This window comes from Tachypleus tridentatus, chromosome 10 (assembly GCF_004210375.1).
Source record: "Tachypleus tridentatus isolate NWPU-2018 chromosome 10, ASM421037v1, whole genome shotgun sequence".
NCBI lineage: Eukaryota > Metazoa > Arthropoda > Merostomata > Xiphosura > Limulidae > Tachypleus > Tachypleus tridentatus.
Genome location: NC_134834.1, coordinates 183,487,643 through 183,501,813, shown reverse-complemented (window position 1 = coordinate 183,501,813; position 14,171 = coordinate 183,487,643). Strand labels below are relative to the sequence as shown.

At 35.6% G+C, this 14,171-nt stretch overlaps 1 protein-coding gene across 1 annotated transcript in view; it reads right to left on the bottom strand.

Annotated features, from left to right (window-relative positions):
* Positions 1-5,867: 5,867 nt before the first annotated feature.
* The window catches only part of LOC143231079 (uncharacterized), a 34,273-nt gene continuing 25,969 nt past the window's right edge, over positions 5,868-14,171 (bottom strand). Inside the window, exon 2 of the mRNA XM_076465619.1 lies at positions 5,868-6,417. Within this exon, the coding sequence (XP_076321734.1) occupies positions 6,142-6,417 (276 nt within the window). The 3' untranslated portion in view covers positions 5,868-6,141. The remainder of the gene's footprint in view (positions 6,418-14,171) is intronic.

The following is a 14,171-nucleotide window of genomic DNA, read 5'->3' as shown; positions in this document are numbered from 1 at the left end:
CCTGTCCCTGAATAAAAAATAGTGAAAACACATGAGCTATCCTTTAAATAAAAATAGTCAAAACACATAACCTGTCCCTGAAAATAAAAGTCAAAACACATAATCTGTTGTTGAAATAGAAAAATAGTCAAAACACATAATCTGTCCCCGAAATGAAAAATAGGGAATCCATGAGTCCCTGAAATGCACCTTCAAATCTGCCGCTCGTGAGATTATGAACCAAAGGTAATTTCATTATCTGTCTGTTTCTGTTTTAAAGGACTGATTTGTGAGAACACATACATTTAAGAGGAGGTGCTAAAGACACCTAAAAATAGAATGGACAAATAATAACAGAAAGATAAACGCAGGGACATAAAGAGAATATGTTTAGATGTGTTTCATAATAAACATTTCATAACTCACGGTACTATTTTATAAAAATAATAACAATAGTTCACGGTAATAGAAACTATTTTCAACGTACATACTGAATATTGTAAGCTTATCTTGTATACACGTATAAATAATATGCTTGCGTTTGTCTGTCCGGTAAGTTTGTCGAAAATGTTTTGATGAAATGCTAAAAATATCATATCGTTAGAAATGTCTTCGTCCGAAGAGCCGGATGTTATATTGGCTTTTCAATCAGAATCACCATTTTTTTTTTTAAACTTAATCCAACATCTTAATGCAACGAGTATGCTACATGATAGCACAATGTCTTGTGTTATCACGTGACGACTGGTTACGATTCTAACTTCAGTTTTTTTTATATGCAGCGTATATAACACAACCAACATTTGACCCACGTTAATTTTCAAGAAAATCGATATTACACTAGATACAATAGCAACGGGCATTCTTGACTTCAGATTTAAAATACGCATGTGCAGTTTGTTGAAAACCATATCCTTACTACTCAAACGCTTCTGTGTATTCAGCTAAATTTGCCTTCATTACAACTTTATATTCACTTTACTTTGCAATAATTTAGCTTCGGTTCGTTTATTTTTCTGCTATAAACACCTTTTATGTGTTTTGTTCTTTATTTCGGGTTTTTAATTCTTCGTTGTTTTGAGTTTCTTTGTTTTATCTCCTGAAACCGTGTCATACACTGAGTCTCATTACTGCTTCATATTTTGCACACTATTATAAATATTACTACTGTGCTTTACTGTTTACTTTACTTTATTAAATACATTTAAGTTTACGCAGTTTTATTTTCAAATGGGCCAAGATTTATTGATCTAACACGTAATGCCTGCAAGAAAACGTAGCTTAAATACCATGCTCAAAAATAGAATAAGCAATATTCAAGCGAAGTGCATGAAAACTATCGCTAGGGTATTTGTAAACTAACTTTAGTTGTAGGTGTGTATCTAATGCTCGAGTGTGTAGCATAATTACATCGATTGTTTGTTTGTTTTGAATTTCGCACAAAGCTACTCAGGGCTAACTGTGCTAGCCGTCCCTAATTTAGCAGTGTAAGACTAGAGGGAAGGCAGCTAGTTATCACCACCCACCGCCAACTCTTGGGCTATTCTTTACCAACGAATAGTGGGATTGACCGTTACATTATAACTCCCCACGGCTGAAGGGGCAAGCATGTTTGGCGCGACGGGGATGCAAATCCGCGACCCTCAGATTACGAGTCGCATGCCTTAACACGCCATGCCGGGCCCTATTGAAGAGGCGTCTAGTTACATCGAACTGTGATTTGTTCACCGAACTGAACTGAATCTTGTATTTTAGCCTTGTAAATCCGTAGATTTACCGTTGTCCCATAGGGGAGCAGAGTATCGTAAACTTAGATTAAAGGATATTTTAGAGATTGCCTTCTTATTATCTCACTTAAATGGAAGATTAATATATTTTCTTTAGCTGGGTAATATACCATATATTGATTTAAAATACATGAACGTACAATAATCCGCTAAATGTGGGTAAAATAATGTAATAGAGATTAAAAATGAAAAGATATTACATGCTACACGATTAACAAAAGTTGTTGTCGTTTTCTTAGTGAAAAGTCCCCCCAGTGGCATGTCTGTGGACTTATAACTCTAGAAATCGGGTTTTAATACCTGGGGTGGACAGAGCTTAAATAGTCCATTGGGTGGCTTTGTTCTTAATTACAGACAACAACACTAGTGAAAAGCTACACAACAGACTTTGTTCATCGCAGGGTATCGAGTTTTGGATTTTAAGTTGCTTCTAACTCACTGGGGGACTGTTAAGAGAATAACTATCAAGTATGATATAGTGACATAAGTTAATAGCAATATATATCACGAATATTGTGATGGTTACCTTCATGCTTACAATACATGTAGAAATTATTGTAGTGTGGTCGTTTGATGTTTTTTATATAGAATAAAAAATGACTATTAGTAATATTAATTTTAGCAAGGTAGGAGGTACTGAACTTAGCATGCAAAGATGAAATAGCGTTTAGTGATATTTACGAGGTAACCCGTCCTTTACCATTGAAACATGATCTCCATATGTTACTTTGATACACCACGTGACAGAAAAGTGATTCAACTTTTTGCGAAGCAATTAAAACCAGGCTAGAATTCACAGTATAAAGTTGTTGGAGGATTACGTTACTATATAAGATAGGCCATCTGAGTGAAGCCAATCATGGCTTTAATTAACTGAAAGCAGACACAACAGCTATTCGAAGAAATCTGTTACATGAACTGCACTAATGTTTTTTTATTCTCTCCTGTGCCCTTGAACGTGACCCATAACTTTAACTTCATAGCTTTTACAAACGTAGATAAAAACCAAACCAACAGAATTATAATATTCCCTTCTTTAGTTCAGTAATTACTTTAGTAAATGAAACAAGATAAATTATCCACATGCAATTAATTATTTAATAAAAAAATGTTTCCTGGGGCGTTTCTAGCAGTTATTTGTTGTAATATAAATATGTGTTATAACGAGACAACAGTATTGTTTAAAAAAAGCTACAAAAAAACATCACTAAGTCAGCTCATCATTGGAACGATGGGTGCTCTATTTGTGTCAGAGTAGCACGAGTTGCCTTCCATCTAGTTCAGCAGATCAAAATTAGCACAACTATGCGCGGATAGCCCTTGTGTATCTTTGCACGAAGATTCAAAACTAACCAATTAGCAAAAACGTGGTTCAGTGGTCTTGACGACTGTCTGTTTTAAAAAACACACACACAAAAAAAGGGTTATTTGTTGAAGCCGTACAAGAACGTCACCTATCTGTAAAGTGAATCATCGCTAGCATGCTAATGTAAACTTAAGATTTTATGCTACGTTAGGTCAATAAAATACTTTCTAGAAAAGAGTAATCTCATTTTAATAATTTGTTATTATAAACTGTAAATACATTACTACGTTTTACAATGACATATTACTGTAAGCTTATGATTTGTTAAACGTACCGATGACCATGGTTGAGAAATATGATATATATATATATATATATATATATAGGTATGAAAAAACTATCTTGTTTGTTTTTGAATTTCGCACAAAGCTACTCCAGGGCTATCTGTTGCTAGCCATCCCTAATTTAGCAGTGTAAGACTAGAGGGAAGGCAGCTAGTCATCTGCCCACCGCCAACTCTTGGGCTACTCTTTTACCAACGAATAGTGGGGTTGACCGTGACATTATAACGCCCTACGGCTGAAAGGGCGAGCATGTTTGGCGCGACAGGGGATGCAAACCCGCGACCCTCAGATTACGAGTCGCACGCCTTAACACGCTTGGGAAAAAACTATCTCTTTTCATATGTTACATAATTCTAAGCTATATGTCAAAAATATTTTATTTTGTAAAGCCATTCTTTCATTATAGCAATGCTTAACTGAGCTCGAAACTCTAACACAGGCTTAATGTTTAGAGCTTAAACTGTTTAAAACTACATTATGAGCTCCAATCAAAAGCACCATGTTTTTTGAAGACACTGGCGTAAGTTTTTAATAGTCATTTTGCTGAGCTACAGAAACCCTTTTATGAAATAAATTCGTAGAATATAAATCAATATTTTAAATGTATTTTTAACACCAACTGCATATATTAAACCTCAAACCTCAGTGAAGTATGTGGAGTTTCTTAGCATTAGGTCTTACAGAAGTGGTTTAATTAGAGTTTTTGTAATTAATAGGAATAATAGAAATTTTGTTCTTCTTACGCAGTTGGACCTTACTTTACTTCTGTTGCTAAATCACGGTCTTACTTTAGTGAATTTCTGTCTGCTTTCATCGCCGTCCTGCAATGTAATCACTCTACTGGCTCAATCAGTATTAGTAGCGACCTTTATAACATTGTTTTCAATAGTTATGAAAATGGACGTTAAAAAAATCCTTTATTTTCACTTGATGTTGAAGTTGCCTTAAACGTGTGTTAGATAGTCTGCCTCGTAACGCTAGTGAAACATTAATAACACAATAATTTGTTACTTTGTTTATTGAATTTCACGCAAAGTTGCTCGAGGGCTAACTGTGCCAGCCGTTCTTAATTTGTAAGTGATAGAATAGAGAGTCTAGTCAGCACGCTCCGCTCCCAACTCTTTGGCTGCACTTTACCAACAAAGAGTGGGATTGATCGAAACATTATAACACTCTCACAGCTGAAAGGTTAGGCTTGTCTGGTTTGTTTTTGAATAGCGCACAAAGCTACACGAGGGCCATCTGCGCTAACCGTTTCTAATTTAGCAGGATAAGACCAGAGGGAAGACAGGTTGTCATCACCACCCACCGCGAACTCTTCGGTTACTCTTTTATTAACGAATAGTGGGATTGACCGTAACTTTATAACGCCCTCACAGTTGAAAGAACAACCAAGCCTGCGACCCGTGAATCGCGAGTCGAGTTCCAGAATCCACCAGACCACGTTACGCTTATTACGCAAGCAAATGAGACAAGAATGTTAAGTTCGTCCGTCGTTATAAGAATCGTGTCCAATGTGTACTGCACTTTGACCTCCATTGAACCGACGTGTATTGAATTTGTGGTATTTCAGTTAAAAGGTATTGCTTCTTTGTAGAAATTTATCTTCTTTCGTATTAGACAAAACCGCTGTTTTATCAGCTGTCAGTGATGAAACATTCTGCCTATAAACTTGTACTTCGTATCGGAAGGTTATCTCGTGACATTACATAGAATGACAATGTGCATCCTTTTCGTATAAAGTGGGGCCAAGAGCTCCACAAAGGGTGCACATTGTTTCACATCTAACCCACACATATTACTTATAACTATCAGTAGATATCGTTTTCATTCTCACTGGGTCATACGAAAAGGTTGTCTGAAACATCAAGACTGCAGATAATTTATTGTTTATGTATAACGTGCGAAACTTATAAAAAATAGCAACTGAACAACTCGATAGTCATGGTAAAAGATCTTAATAGCTTGTGGAATTATCCACACGGACTTACATCAAGGTTATTCCATGTAATAACTATTTAATGGGAGTAACCAAAGTACTAGTACATAAAAATTTATGTAGGGGATGGATACGTAATGATAATGATTATAAGGCTAAGTATTAACAGTAAAAATAATCGTTTTAAATTATCAATGAATGACATAATAGGCATAGTATTATAAGCCAAGAATTCAAGGCTAGTCTTCTAACCAATTAGAATATTTACATGACTAAATACTCTGGAACCACTTGAAATTGAGAGTTTTCAATAACATATTTTAAGTTGATAAATAGAGACATAACTGACTTGACTTTCGTTTCCCTGTGACGAAAAATCATTCCCGCGATATATTTGGGAAAATTACGTCGTAGTTCATGAAAAATAAATTTATTTTTGCAAAATGCGATTGTATAGGAGAATTAGTCTGGAAATAAAACATTAAAATTAGGTAATGCGATGTTCTAAAAAACATTTTAAAGTTAAAGACTAAAAATAAAACGATTTAAATAAATTGGTTTGTTTTGAATTTCGCGCAAAGCTGTTGAAGGGTTATCTGCGTTAGTTGTCTATAATTTAGCAGTGTAAGACTAGAGAGGAGGCAGCTAGTCATCACCACCCACCGCCAACTCTTGGGCTATTATTTTACCAACGCATAGTAGGATTGACCATCGCATTATTACACCCCACTACTAAAAGGGTAAGCATGTTTGGTGTGACGAGGATTCGAACCCGCGACCCTCGGATTACGACTCGAGTGCCTTAACCACCTGGCCATTCCGGACCGAAAGGTGAAGAAACACGCCCTGTAGAAACCTAATTGAACACTTACTTTGTTGAATATTTTGGGTAGTTAAAACTTTCTCACGTCCTGTTGGCCCATATGTCCTTTCCAAATTATTCACTGCTTCCGGTGTTCCGTAGAACGTCTGATAGAACTGATGATAAGAGTTTACAGTTTCACTTCTGTTTCCGTCATTTGATTGTCCAGATCCACCCACTGGTGGCCAATCGGTGTATTCCTATAAAATTTGATAACCTAGAATTATGCACATTTGATACGTAATAACCAATATATATTTTCTCCATAAAATAAACGAATTAAACCTTTTAAAATACATCTAAAATCTTGTTAGTACTTTCTTTAATCAATGTTATCTAAATACATCTTGTTCTAGTACAAATAACAGCCGCGATACAAGTTACCAAGTTGGTATTTCAAGCTTGAATTTCATTTTTCTTGTAACAAAGCTGTAAAACCATACAAACCCCTGACTTCGTTCAGTTTTTTAGCACGAGTACGTTATTGTATTTAAGTGTAAGGCTATCTTCACAGAAAACCATGGAGAGTTTTTGAGAACTTAAAGAATCAAGAAAACCGACAAAAGAGGTCAATGTTTTTATAACTTTGAAACATTCTTTGTCTTGGAATATTTTGTTTCTCTTTTTTCCAATAATTAATTTCCTCTTGCTGAGTACTTCGAAATGTATCATGAGTATTTCTTCCAGTGAAATTTAATTGGTAGATTTCATATTAAACAGCATTATATTTATTAATTTCGCTAGAAAGGTTCTACCCCTAGTTCCTACCCCTCGCTAGAACAGCGGTAAGTCTACGGATTTAAAACGCTAATATTAAGGGTTCGATTTCCTCGGTGGGCTCAGCAGATCGCTCAATGTGGCTTTGCTATAAGGAAAACACACACTTGAAAGGTCCGTCGGTAGGACAACGGTAAGTCTGAGGACTTAAAACACTAAAGTCCGGGGTTCGATTTCCCGCAGTGAATGAACGCAGCTGATACTCAAGATGGTATTGCCTTAAAACGGTTAAACAAAAACTCCAGAAAGATTTGTTTACATAATTGCTATAAAACTCGTGAATTAAGATTTCTGCACATAAAATCTATATAGAATCATACAAAAACAAACAAAACAGGTAATATTTGTAAACCATTTATTTATTTATTTACCGTTTATTTATTTCTTATACACCCTTTTGTGAGTTCCAAAGCTTCTGAGAGATGAACGTTATTTCTTGGCCTCAATAAAAGTATAAGGAATATAAGAACTGGAATAATGTGGCCATTAATTTGCTATAAAACAACTTTTAGTAATTTGTCCAAAAACAAGTATATTATCATTGTATTATAAAAGTATCAGGTTCAGAAGTGACCAGTCAGGTTATTCACGTTGAGAACCATAGAAATAATACTGCCATGCTTAAAGTTTGAAAACATTTACTTGTAGTAACAGAAATTATGTCAAAATAACAATCGTATTAATAAAATATCTTCAGTCTGTTTAGAAAACATTCAGTGAAGAATTTAAGTACGGAAAAAAATGTTTTGAGAGGAAAAAAATACGAATCTGAAAGTCGTATATAAGATAAATAAACAGTCTTTCTAGCTTGCAAACAATTTATTTTTTTACAAATAATAATTATTATTAAAGTAATATTTCAGTTACGTTAAACGTAAAAGAGTAAAATACTTCGGCTGTTTATTTATGCGACTGTAGGAAGAATCTTAGGCCTAGTCTTACGGAGTGTAAGAACTACCAATCCGTTCTTTTGGCGTTTTATTTTTTTTTCTTTACAGACGTTTGTTGCCAAGTTCAACATATTTAAAAGAATAATATACATTATCAGAGAACTTTCCTATATCGTATTTGTTTTTCATTCTTCTCAGTTGTGAAATCCACCTTTTAGGTTATCATCGTCTAGACAACCGAGATAAAAGAAATAAAGTGTTTACGTTTTAGGTGCATAGTTATTTGACAACTCACCCGCTAACTTGATGTTGATTGGCACAGTGTTTCAAGCAGCTTTTTAAGTCTTTTCTTATCTGTAGAACATTTGGGGACATATACACTGCTGGTCAAAATCTTAAGGCCAATGAACATAAAGGAAAAATATGCATTTTGCGTTGTTAGACTCAACCACTTATTTGAGTAGAGCTTCGAAAGATGAAAATAAGAAAAGGGAAAACAAAAATAAAAAACTTTTTTTTAGCATTTAATAGGGAAAACGTGAACACTATGAAATTAGCCTAAATACTAGCTGGTCAAAAGTTTAAGACCATAACATAAAGATGTCATAAAACAGGGTAGGAAATGCCCAACAAGAGGTCTCAGTAGTGAGTTGCACGGCCATCATTGCGAATAACTGCAAACATTCGCTTTGGCATGGTCGAAATAAGCGTTTGCAGAAGGCTGGCTGGAATGTTATTCCAAGTGGTGAAGATGGCTTCACGAAGATCACACACTGTTTGGAATTGACGTCCATTTCTATAGATTTCCCTTGCCATCCACCCCAAACATTTTCAATGGGGTTTAGTTCGAGCAAACACACTGGATGGTTCAAAAGAATTACTTTATTCGCCATGAAAAAAGTCCTTTGTCTTGCGGGCATTGTTGATTGCAGCGTTGTCCTGCTAAAAGATCCAGTCAATTCCACACAAGCGAGGGCCTTCAGGCAATAAGGATGCTCTCTCCAACATGCCAATGTAGTCAGCTGCTGTTTGACGCCCCTGTATAACCTGGAGTTCCATTGTTCCATGGAAGGAGAAAGCACTCCAGATCATGATGGAACCTCCTCCACTGTGTCGTGTAGAAAATGTCTCCGGTGGGATATCCTTATCGTGCCAGTAACGTTGGAACCCATATGAACCATCCAGGTTAAATATTTTCTTATCACAGAACAAAACCTTCGTCCAATTTTCTACGTCCCATGTTTGGTGCTTCTCAGCTAAATTTAATCGAGCTGTTTTGTGTTGTGGAAGGAGGCGTGGCCTTTGAAGACGTTTACGGTTTTAAAAAGCCTTTCTCTCGTAGACGCCGTCTTATCATTCTTGAGCAGCATTCTGTGTCCGTAAGGGCCTTAATCTGGTTCGACGATCGGCTGGTATCTTGCCGGACAACTCGTCGAATTTTCCTGCTCAACGCCGGCGAAAGTTTCTTGGGCCGACCACTTGAAATTCTTTTTCTTTATCCCTCAGGGTCTTACTACGCCCAATCTCACCAGTGATGGCACGTTGAGAGAGACCTTGCATTTTCAGCTCGACAATTCTGCCACGTTGAAACTCTGTCAACTTTTAACTTTTTGTCATGTTTTTACCCAATGTAACACGGGAGATGTCAGTGGAAGATGTTGACAACGCTAATGCTTGAACACAAGTAACTAAATTTCGTTACGTGTTTCCCGATTAGTGCTTCGTTTCAGTACGGTCTTAAATTTTGACCACTAGTATTTAGGCTAATTTCATAGTGTTCACATTTTCCCTATTAAATACTAAAAAAAATAAAAAATATTTTCCTTTTCTTAGTTCAATCTTTCGAAGCTCTACTCAAATAAGTGGTTGAGTCTAACAACGCAAAGTGCATATTTCTTCTTTATGTTCATTGGCCTTAATATTTTGGCCATCAGTATATATATATATGTATATTTACACATACACATGTGTGAAACTTATAAATGCCATAAGCTCGAAACCACATAACAGGTATAACCATGACACATACCATTTTATCTTTATTTATTAGATTTTCTTAAGAGTACAGATATACAGTGGGCTACCTGTGTTATTACCTTGCGTGTACATGACACCGATTATTATAGTTATGAGTTGCTGTCAGATTTTAAGAGCACAGTCATACTATGGGTTATGTGCGCTGTGCCCATTGTGGGTATCTAACCCCAATTTGTAACTTTATAAGCTATTAAGGTTACCGTCAAGTCACTTGATGTCAACAAGCATTAAAGGACCATATGTGTAACGTGAACCTAACCTGTATTTAGAACAACTAAAGTACAATAAATGTTTATGTAAAAAATAATCTAACCCGAACTGAACCTATATTTAAAACAACTAAAGTAACAACAATACTTATGTAAAGAACGTTAGTTTTGCTTATTTCAAACAAATTTATCCTTTATGAAACTCATTTTCAAGCTTCTCAAAGTGGTTTTTCATATCTGTGTACTCACCCAGGGAACCACTAACCGAGGTCGTATTTCCTTCTGTCAGACAACCGGTAGAGGTCGCATTTTCCTAAAACTAGTAATGCTTCTTCAATTCGTTTGACGAACTGAAGTTTTACTTTAATGTATTTTTTAGGGTTTCCAAATTTAATATTCGAAAAAATCTAAACTGTTCGATTTCTAAGATAGAAACAAAGTTTTAGAATAACTGTGCTCTTCATGATTATATTTTATCATCGGGTTTCAACTACAATTAAAATCCACATTTGCAAAAAAACAAACAAACAAAACAAAAAACACATTTCCTTTAGGTTTTTTGTTTCGTGTGACGCGTTCGAACTAGAAAAGATAAAGATACAAAGTTATGTAAAAAGTATAGGACTTTAATACAAACATATAGGTGTAGTATAGGACTTTAATACAAACATCTTGGTGTAGTATAGGACTTTAATACAAACATGTAGGTGTAGTATAGGACTTTAATACAAACATGTAGGTTTAGTGTAGGACTTTAGTACAAACATGTAGGTTTAGTGTAGGAATTTAATACAAACATCTAGGTTTTGTGTAGGACTTTAATACTAACATCTAGGTTTAGTGTAAGACTTTAGTACAAACATCTTGGTATAGTATAGGACTTCAATACAAACATCTAGGTTTAGTGTAGGACTTTAGTACAAACATCTAGGTTTAGTGTAGGACTTTACTACAAACATCTAGGTTTAGTGTAGGACTTTAGTACAAACATCTAGGTTTAGTGTAGGACTTTACTACAAACATCTAGGTATAGTATAGCCTGATGTTGTGTTTCGGTATATGTTTTTAAATCAAGTATAACCCAAGCTGGAGTTAAGTTTACCATCACAAATCGGGCGTTCTTCAACACGTTCGTGTTTCTTGACTTTCTTTAATACCCAATGTTTCCAGCTCCCTTTTCTATGACACGTAAGAAAAAAATGGATTATTAAATAGGCTACAGACTGATATTAGAGTTATCAGTTATCGACAACCTTTACAATTTGACACAAACGTTATCTTTCATTTTCAACGATATTTCGACCACTATAGAAAATGTCACTATAGAAAAAATCCCCTTCGTACAACTGGTTAAGGTTCTAAAGTTGGTTTGAATATAATTCTGATTGTGACGATGAGGCCCGTTTGTTTGAAGTTAATCACAAAGCTACATAAGGGGCTACCTGCGCTGTGTTAACTTTGGGTATTGAGACATGGTTTTTAGCGTTATAAGTCCGCAGACTTACCTCTGTGTCATTAAGAGACACCTCTAGGATGGGGTGAAAAGAATACAAGCAGCAATCGTTTATTTTGTATCAGTTTTTGTTTGTGTAAAAGGTTCATACCGTTGTCAGGTTTTCGAAGGTTTGTACGAACGAAAGTTTTACACGAAGAATTGTAGTTAAGTTTGTAAGATCGCGAATTTCACTTCTTTTATTTTGTGATAGTTTTTGTTTACCGTTCATTTAGACCCGTTATAATGTGACGGTCAATCCCACTATTCGTTGGTAAAAGAGTAGCCCAAGCGTTGGCAGTGGGTGGTGATGACTAGCTGCCTTCCCTCTAGTCTTACACTGCTACATTAGGGACGGCTAGCGCAGATAGCCCTCGTTTAGCTTTGCGCGAAATTCAAAACAAAAACTTGTAACTCTATTGCCCCAATTAATTCTTGACAGTGCCTTGTACTTATTAAATAGCTCTTCTATCTTACCTTTCAGCACATTGTTACAACAAAATTCGTACTACCTCCCTTTATGATACCTTCTGTTCTGTCAGTTATGTACCCCACCTGTGCCCCTGGGTACAGTTCTTGTGGTAGTTAAGAAATATACTGTACGAAGGGACAGAAGTTTAATCAAATATATCCTGTGTCAAAGTGTGCTTTCATAACCATTCTTCAGCTAAACGCTTTTAAACTTTGCTATCGTTTCTCAGAAACAAAGTTGAGCAAGTGATAATTTGTACATGTTATTCACGAGCTTATAAACGGATGAGGCAAGCATTACGCTAATTATTAAGAAATGAAATAATGGGATTTGACTGTTACATTTAAAACACAATAATGGTCCTAAAGTTTGTTTGTTTTTTTAAATTTCGTGCAAAGCTTCACGAGGGCTATCTGCGCTAACCGTCTCTAATTTAGCAGTATAAGACTAGAAGGAAGACAACTAGTCATCACCATCCACCGCCAACTCTTAGGCTACTCAAAAGAGTAGTGGGATTGACCGTACCATTATAATGCCCCCACAGCTGAAAGGACGAGCATGTTTAGTGCGACGGGGATTCGAACCCGTGACCCTCAGATTACGAGTCGAACGCCTTAACCCACCTGGCCATGCCGGGCTTGGTCCTAAAGAGCAGGGTATGATTTTTATTGGCGGTAACAGTCCGACAAGCTGACGGCTGAGATTTTTTTAATTCCGTCAAGATTCTTACCAGAGTAATTATTATTTGCAAAAATTATAAGTTTGAGATACATGAAAAGTAATGAATAAAGTTATTTTACAGTAAATAGTAAAACAACAACTTAGTCGAAAGAAGCCACCATACGCATTGACGGTTACCATAAAAACAATATTCCAAAATAAACGCTAATTACTATCAGAAAACCAGCAAGCAGGGAGGATGAACACAGTCCAAAAAATGGATTTATCAACACCAAGTTATTCTACTAAGTAGAGAATAAATCTGTCTCATAAGCTAATGTCTGAATGCGCTTAGCTCAGAACCGAACCTATTTCTGACGGCGTTCGTTAACTGACACTAGATGTTGCATCACATGCATGATGCAGTCTTGCCAGATCAGAAACACGTGTTTAAAATGGTCAATGTATGCATTCATCCAGCTCTTGGAATAGTTAGTGGTTGCACATGTCTTTGGGAAAAATCTGTTTATATATTATTCAGAAATGTTATGTTAAATGAAGGCCTCAAGCATAATTTGTTTAAGCATGTAAGACTTTACAGTTTAAGAAAACCACAAATTCCTTTGCTTCAACCACTGCTGCAGAACACTCACGAAGTTCTTCCGGGTGTGTACGGCGCCCCCTAGGGCATACTAAGTCTAAGGATTGACTGTTATATATATATAAACAAAAATGATAATGCAAAACCTTTGCTCTGGTGCTCTTAACGTATCATTTTATTATTTCTACTCACTCCTTAAATAACAAGTAGATATGTCAAATGTACCTAAACAAATTGGTTACAGTATAAATTAAAACAAAATTAAAAGACATTTTGATTCATCAGTACGAGGTAGCTTTAATTCATCCGAGTGGGTCGTCGAACTTACGAGGGCTGGACAGTAAGTAACAGATGCTCCAACTGTTAATCATACTAATGAACACAATGCATTAGAAGTAATTTGATATGTATTATACACTTCACTCATTTAAAAAAAATGTTTTGTTCCTCATGTCGCTGATCTACTGAACCAACTGTTCATCTTAAGAACTACACCAAATAAAGTCGCAGTGAAACGACCCTCCGTTAGCCAAGCGTCAAAAATTACATGTCCATATCCTTTTTTTTTTTTTACGATACAGTTAGTTCGTTGTCAGCAAAACTAGCATTGTTTTATTGTCTAATGTTTGTCTTTGACTTTGTTTTAACATCATAATAGACGGCCTTAAGTGAGTAACGTCAAAAGTTACTCAGATAATGAAAGTTAACTTCACATAATTATGTTTGACTACAGTTTTCGTGCATATTAATCAAGGACACTTTAGTTGAACTATACAGTTAACGCATAGTAGAATACTGTTTTAAATTAAAACGACC